Source organism: Formica exsecta, unplaced genomic scaffold (genome assembly GCF_003651465.1).
Source record: "Formica exsecta isolate Colony F162 unplaced genomic scaffold, ASM365146v1 scaffold21, whole genome shotgun sequence".
Taxonomy (NCBI): domain Eukaryota; kingdom Metazoa; phylum Arthropoda; class Insecta; order Hymenoptera; family Formicidae; genus Formica; species Formica exsecta.
The window spans coordinates 3,564,835-3,573,064 of record NW_021849398.1 but is presented as its reverse complement, the minus strand read 5'-3'; the positions used below and the strand labels follow the sequence as shown (position 1 = coordinate 3,573,064).

The 8,230-nt window shown below is 32.7% G+C and overlaps 2 protein-coding genes across 9 annotated transcripts in view; one reads left to right on the top strand and one right to left on the bottom strand.

Moving 5' to 3' along the window:
- The first annotated feature begins 605 nt into the window (after positions 1-605).
- Positions 606-2,489, top strand: LOC115235095 (DNA replication complex GINS protein PSF3). Its single transcript, XM_029806674.1, has 4 exons — positions 606-874; positions 1,198-1,342; positions 1,645-1,774; positions 1,850-2,489. The coding sequence occupies exons 1-4, from the start codon at positions 766-768 to the stop codon at positions 2,075-2,077; spliced, it is 612 nt and encodes a 203-aa protein (XP_029662534.1). The 5' UTR covers positions 606-765; the 3' UTR covers positions 2,078-2,489.
- A 1,637-nt stretch (positions 2,490-4,126) lies between these two features.
- The window catches only part of LOC115235088 (hepatocyte nuclear factor 4-gamma), a 36,595-nt gene continuing 32,491 nt past the window's right edge, over positions 4,127-8,230 (bottom strand). For 7 of the 8 annotated variants that reach the window (XM_029806654.1, XM_029806651.1, XM_029806652.1 and 4 more), the window contains 2 exons: positions 5,900-6,058; positions 4,127-5,384 (listed from right to left, as the gene is read on the bottom strand). In XM_029806654.1, the coding sequence (XP_029662514.1) occupies positions 4,915-5,384; positions 5,900-6,058 (629 nt within the window). In that variant the 3' untranslated portion in view covers positions 4,127-4,914. The remainder of the gene's footprint in view (positions 5,385-5,899; positions 6,059-8,230) is intronic. The other variant, XM_029806656.1, reaches the window with a different exon arrangement.

The following is an 8,230-nucleotide window of genomic DNA, read 5'->3' as shown; positions in this document are numbered from 1 at the left end:
TAGCACGGACACGCACCAACCGACCGTTTTACCATGGCACCGAAAAGTGAATTTGGCTATGTAGTTCCGCCGACTCTAAAATGAATCTAGTTGACGCTACTGTACCAGCTAGAAAAAGCGTCTTTCGAAAAACCATAGACATAGTATATCTAGACCGAGCGTTTGCCTTTATTTAAGGAGTGGGGGTAAAGATACACGTAGAAAAGGACATACTCTGTTTCGTGACCCTTGCGTTCTCTCTCTTTCGCACATAGCATGACGAAAGAGAGCGCTATGCTCTGTGCGAGCGAGAAGTACACATACACCAGCGAACTGCGAACACCTGTTGCATACTTATTTTCAGTGTTGACAATACGCGACACTGTTTTTCGCATAGACATAATATATATCTAGAGCGAGTGTTGAGGAGTGGTAGCCGAAGTGCACGTAGAAAAGGACATACTCTGTTTCGTGACCCTTGCGTTCTTTCTCGCTCGCACAGAGCATAGCGCTCTCTTTCGTTATGCTCTGTGCGAGCGAGACAGAACGCAAGGGGCACGAAACAGAGTATGTCCTTTTCTACGTGCACTTCGGCTACCACTCCTCAACACTCGCTCTAGATATATATTATGTCTATGCGAAAAACAGTGTCGCGTATTGTCAACACTGAAAATAAGTATGCAACAGGTGTTCGCAGTTCGCTGGTGTATGTGTACGATCGCATATATTTGAAATTATTCGAACGCTGTCAAACTTTGACGAAACTTCCAAAACTTTTTTATAAAAATGGCGACATTGTCCTACAGTTATATGCCTGATTATTTTTCTTTGACAGATATCTTGTGTACAGAGGAACGAATATCGTGCAAAGTCGAGGTTACATTACCTCGTTTGGGTAAGTTTATAATCGAAATTCAACATCTTTATAATTTTGTCCGTTAAAACACATAAAGAATGATTTATGAATGTTAAATAGAATTATAATAATGAAAAAATAGAAGAAAAATTATATCTTTTACAAGAAAAGAATATCTGCCAGTTATTAATTAATCTTTTAAATTATAATTATATGGTAAAACAAAATTTGCCTAATAAAAATAGTAGCTTAATACAAGTCAAATATTATCTGTTTAATTCTTATGCGTTATTCTTAATGTTACTATTTGTTTTATAAAATATGGAATCTGCATATTATTAATATCCTATATACATACTTAGGTTTCCTAGATCTTTCCTCTGAATCTGAAGATTTAAAAATAGGTACAAAGTTAGAGCTTCCGCTGTGGCTGGCACAGCCATTGAATATAGCGAGAGAATCAATAGTCAGTATAGACATACCTAAAACATACAAGGAAGGCTACAGGTACATATCCAAGTTTACGATTTGTTAATTTATATTTTTTAAGAGAGATTAATCATTCTATGAAATTCTTTATTAGGTTCAAATTTTATCTATTTATTTAAATGCGATTTGATTTTTCTATTTTTAAGAAATAAGCCTATCAGTAAACTATTAAATATAAAGTCGAGAAAAATCTTTTATCCAATCCATGATTAGTCTAAATTATAATCTGCAAAAATCTAAAAGATATGCATGTAGTAGAATTCATTTCTAATAAGATTAAGGGGAACTTTCTAACAATTTGTTCCTTCTACCTATTACAGGGAAATTCTATTAGCGGATGCCTGTACTGTTGTTTTAAATAAATGGAATCCATATTACTATGAATTAGGGATGTACTTAAGAAAATTCAATAATCGTGATTGTGAAATGATAATTGACAGTTTGTTATTGGTAAGTAATCTCATGTTAACTTTAAATGAGATTAGTTTATATACATTGATTACTCAATTATGTTATATTTTCTAGACCTTCAGATCACGATTTAGATTAGTTATGGACTGGGCGCAAAATCCTGTTTCCGACCCTACACTTAATAGTTTACTGCCAAGATTAGAGAGAGATTTATTTCTTACAGGTAGGAAAGCTAAGTTACAATTAAATGAATGGTTAAGGAAAGGTTCGAGCATTATAGAAACTTCGCAGAGTGCAGTAAATCTTAAAAAACGTAAACGAACAGATTATGAACTTGATTAAAATCGTATAAAATTTGTGTAATGAAATAATAATATTAAAGTTCAATAATTACTAATTACAATATCTGAGCAATGTGATATAATGTTTTATACAAATGATTTTCACAATGTGAGAATAAGATGCTAGAATAATATTTAAATAAAATTTATTATCTTATATCTTGAAATTACATATCCCTTTATATTAAAGATTTATTATAAGAATATCTATGTGAGTTCTATTTATTAAATAACAAATAAAAATTTTATTTACACGTCTTGGAATCAATCACATTCGAACTGTTAACACTGTATAGAAAGAATTGTGCAACAAAAGGTGGTAATATCTATTTCACAACCCACGACTATATATAAAAATTGTTAAAATATATATCTTAACAGATAAATATACAATGAAACACTAATATGTTACACTTCAATGAAATTTTTTTTCATTATTAACCATAATTGTTTCTTCTGTTGCACTACTATATATCTTATACTAAACGTTAATGTAACCTAAATTCTTTTTCGTACAAAAATAGAAAACATATTCGCCGGACTTACTACAGTAAAATCTACGATTTACACTATAAAACATACGTCTTTTAGTATAGTACTATGCATATTGTTGAGACTTCATGTATAAAAATATAATGTGACATAAAATATATGTCATGAAGAATTATTCAAAATTTAATAATACAAATATAACTTATAAAAATTATTGTAATGAAAAAGAATCAAATCATAGTAAAATTTAAATAAAGAAAAGAAAGAAAGATAATCCTAAAGTCTTATAAATTGTAATGCTATGAGAGTTTGTAAATTACAAATTTATTTATGTTGAGTTTCGATTTTTTCAAATTCAGGATTATTATCGATTACTATGATTATAGTATAAATCTGGATGATCAATAATATGTATATAAGATGGATCGGAAATCGTATTTGTTGTGGAAGAGTAAGTCAAAAATGTAAAATAAAATTTGTCTCATACAATGCTTTATTTTCGAGAAAATTAACTTTCGAAGTTGGAAAATTAATAAGCTTTTTAAACTTGAATGAGATATCCACATGACTATTTTATATAAATATAAAAGTATAATTACATTTGAGAGAGAGAGAGAGAGAAAGAGAGTAAATTTAAAACAATTTAACTTATTGAAAAATTGTGTATAAAATATCAAAATTATTTTTTTAATTTTTTAATAGGATGTATATATATCTGTTTATACATATGATATATCAGACTTTTATATGAGAAATCATTTCTATTTCAATTATACTAGCGATTCTCTCGATCTATCCTATATATTACATTACATTATTATGATTTTCGTACTCATTATTTTTCTCTATCGTTAACATTACTGTTTTTACCTGATTACTACGTTATTGCTTTTTATCCGGCCATAATATATGTCAATGTAGACTTCGCTAAAACCTAACACCAGAATAAAGTGCACTAGCCATTTTGATCAGGCACAGCTGTTGTACCGGCTTTCTGTCAGTTTCATGTACACGCGTGCAAAACGGCTAATGCGCGTGCACTTCTTATTACTATGGTATTAACGATAAATTGCATTGCAATGGCGCATTTTTCATTTTGCAGGGAACTCACGTTAGATAATTATATTTAGCGCGCGTCTCCCGTCAGTTATTTTAGGAATATTTACAATTAATGCTTATTATAATATCGGTATAGCTACATTTGGAATGTTTTGTTATGTTATTGCATCATGCTATTTACACTACTACATCACGAATTAAAATAACATTATTTCCATTCGTAGATTGAGCAGAACAGTAAAAAAATATTTTTTATAACATCTCTGTAGATTATCTCCGCTTATTTAATATAACATATTTGTAAATGTATGTTTCTGTACAAATAATAGTCAGATATATCTTTACTTCTTATTGCATCTCTCAAAATCAGAGATTGAAACCGGTATTATTTCGCTGAATTCGGATTTTGATATCGTAGAACATGCAAAATCGATTTCTATATGTAAATCGTGACGATAAAAATGTGACATTCAGCTTAAGACTGAGTTTTCTTTTTTTCTTTTTTGTATACATTGTAGCAGGGAAAATTGAAAATTATATAATTATTATATTTATCTCAAGTCTTGCTTTAATTCAGCTGCTAATTGTTATTGTCACAATTTTTTGCATGATATTACACACATTTCGTTCTCCTCGACTTTTGGTCCTGATCCGTATTTCAAAGATAGCGCGAACACTGTTGCAACAGTAGCATGTACTAATAGTGGCAAGATACGATCTTATCGTTTATTACATTTATATAGACGATCTCTTGGTTGGCGATCAATCATTTTTTCTACAGGTGCGGGATTTATTGTGTATCGCGATTGTCCATAAACTGATCAAATGCCCGTGAATTGGACATTTAAGCGGACATTCCTCCGAAATCGACACGATATGGCAAAATTAATGTTTGTGTACACGTCAAGTGATCGGACGGATCCTTTCTCCGAATACGGCAATTCCACATGGTTGCAACAAAGATATCCCGTAATGCATTAATTCTTTTTTTTTTTGCGTCAACGCAAAATCAAATAATTCTCGTTTGGCAAAACGACGTACGTTGCCGTACGACACTTTGATATATTATATTCGATGGGAAATCCTGTATTCGTTCACTTCGTGTACGGCAATGTGCCGGATTCGGCGTTATTTTTCTCACGCATATACCGATATATATTTTTTATTAATGTCATCGCAATCACATTTAATTCGATGCTATAGTAACATAATATATGTTATTTAGAACTTTATTACTTGAGCAACTGTTTGAGCAGAACATCATTGGCTAGTCAGCTCCCAATCTAGTCAGAAACTAGTCTCGGGCTCGAGACTTGGTTCCTGTTTGAAGAACCTGAAGTCCTGATTCGGCGCCAAATCCCTCAGGATCATGACGGGCATTTGATCGGTCTGCGGACTGAGATTACCGGTATTGGCCGGCGTCAAAGGACTGGTAGGACTCTCGTTGCTGCTCATATAACTGCCCGGCGCGGTATTTGAGATCGGTATGGACGTGATGTTGTCATTTACCTCCGATGTAGTGCCGAAGAATATTTCTTGAAGCAGATTGTCGATATGCGCCATTCCGAATAGCTTGACGAATTGTATCTGCTCAATCATTTGCCACGAGATCGACTGCAGGGCTGGTAACAATAGGAGGATATCGCCAAAGTGTCCTGTGAGGTGACAGCGATAATCGCTGATATAATTCTCAAGTTTTATCTGGATGTTTTTACGTAAGGTCCTGATCGTCTCCGAATTACTTAAACCTTTCGCGTCTGTAAAGAGACAGAAGAGTAATAAATATATAACGATGAAGTGATCATATGTAATCGCGTAGAGATCTTTAACGTCGTTCTTCAATCCCGACAATCATTCGCGATGCAAATTGCGTTAATTGTTAATAAATTAATTGACAGATGAAGAGAGATATTCTACGGTGCGATATGAAATTAATGAAATGGAATTACCACAAATCTTGACGCGAAATGGACACGCAATTTTTAACGTCTTATCGCTGATACTTATAAATAACCGATGATTTGCGTTGTTTATGAAAGCTTGGCGAACCCGCGAGGCGTGATTGCCTTAACAAGATCGAATTGATCGCCAGAGATTATTGCGAGCGAATTGCATTCGATCTATATTAACGGAATATATTTATGTCTGTTGCATGCAACGACAATCTTTTTCTATTCTGTCGCGCATTCGGGTAACTTTGCATTGCGAATCGCGATTATTAGATCTCGCGTGCGACGTAAGACTTTCAGATTTATTAACGAGACACACTTACTCGGATCAAAGAACACGAGTGCTTTGAGACAAGCGAATTCCGTGTCGTCGATCTTGATCTTCTTTAACGGTTCTACCAGTTCGTCCATCACTCTAACGCCAACCTTGCTGATATCTAAGTCCTGCTGATTGTTTCCTTCTGTGAATTGCAACGATATTACTGATAGACGGCGGTTATGCCATTCGTATTTCCTTGTGATCGTAGAAACTGAGTCCGGTGAAAAACAAAAACATTTTGCAAACCAAATAATATCAACATCCACACTTCTTCGGCATGCATTTTAGAATAGCACACAACATAAATCCCGGACTCAGTCAACTATCTACGCCCCAAAGTCGTGCACATACACAAACGAAATATCCAGTTACTAATTGTAAATTTACTAACGTATTGCGATACATTACTACGAAGTAAATATAATATTTCTAACACAGATTTGAATCCATCGATATTTTTCGATGCAAACTTACGAAAGTTTCGTAACTGAACAGTCGTTTTGTCGTGTGATCCTCAAATCCTTCCATTAAGTAAAGTTAATCACAAAAAGATAACATTCTGCCACAAAATGTTCTACATAATAAAACATGATTAACTTGTGTGACAAGACGAGTGACGTGACAGAGCGTTTTTTTTTTTTTTTTGTTTATCTATCATATAATGCAATAATATAATATACGACTTGCTGATGCTTTCTTCATAACAATAATGCAGAAGATTTAAAAAGGGAGACAAATATTACAGATCACCTATCTTGTCGCAAAGTCATTCAATTTACGAAAATTAATAATGATTTCAGTTGGATGCACTAGTGCGCACTGGTGCACATTTTTAAAGATTATCCTATAAAAATTTACAATATAAGCATCAATAATTAAAATATTAAGATAATTATAATAGCATGAGTCATTATCATTATTTATTATTTTAACAATAATAATAATAGCTCCTAGTATTAATTATTTTACTTTTTTAATTACTTATGCCATTACAAATTGATGTACAATTACCTCTATATATATATGTGTGCACCAGTACGTACTAATGCATCCAACCGAATTCGCTATAATTTAATACACATCATATACATATATATATATATTTTTCTATATTATTATAATAATTAAGAGTGACAATTGAATACATGTCTTCTCTTTCGAGAGAAAAATAAAAAAGAGAGAGAGAGAGAGAGAAATATAAGTGCTTGAATAAAATTAATTCTATTAATTAAAATATAATTCTTGAACATTTTTGTATGTTCTTGATTTAAAATAGAAATTCGTAAGATAAATAGAAAGAATTAAAAATTCAATTACGTAAATATAAAATTTGCATGAATATACAAGCGTATCTAAATATTAATAATATATAAACAAGATTTTAAATGTAATAAATTATCATAATTCGAAAGGGAAGTTTCGTAAGAAAAAATATAAGAAAGAGAGTGTGTGTGTGTGTGTGTGTGTGTGCGTGTGTGTGCGTGTGTGTGCGCGTGTGTGTGTGCGCGTGTGAGTGTGCGTGTGCGTGTGTGTGTATTGCGTGATTTAGAAATCCCACATGCACGAAGTTCTACAACTTACCAAATAAATCCGATATCCGAGGAAAGACCTACGTGTTTGTATCGATAAAATATTAAAATATTATAAAATCGTTCTGGTATCTAACATTCGCGTATTTTACATATTACAATGAGAAGATAAAGACGGAAGAGAGAGAGAGAGAGGGATGAGAAACGAAAGCAATCGATGGTTCTCGTGCAAACAATATTTCATCTTCAAATATTTTTTTTTTTCTCTTAATACTCGTAAACTGATAGGCTAGATAAAATGCGATTAGGATTTTTACAGAATTACAACGAAACGCGATAACGAGATATAGAGGAAGCGTCCAATAAGTAGCTATTTAACGAACGAGTGCGGCATCCGCGCATATGGACGGCCAAATTACGTAAGCAAAAAGGTGAAGGCCGTCGAATCGGCTATTTAGAGGCTTCCTTTCACATGTATGCTCGAATCTCGAAAAAAAGAAATACTGACACAGTCCGCATCGCAAAAGACGTATCGGTATCGCTTCAATATCGATGTATTTTGTCGACGACAGTCGAGATAACTTGGTTCGGTTGATAAGACGCCACTTATGCGGATATCGTGCTGTATAGAATGTTCCAAATGTTTTACATTCGAAACGGTTTATATTTAGAAATATTGTCTTTTACATATCGAGATTTATATTCATTAGGAAAAAAATATCAATTAATCGTATGCTGTTATCTTCCATAGGCGATTCTCTCTTCGCGAATATTTTGTACTTTTAGTTTTATTATTATTATTATTA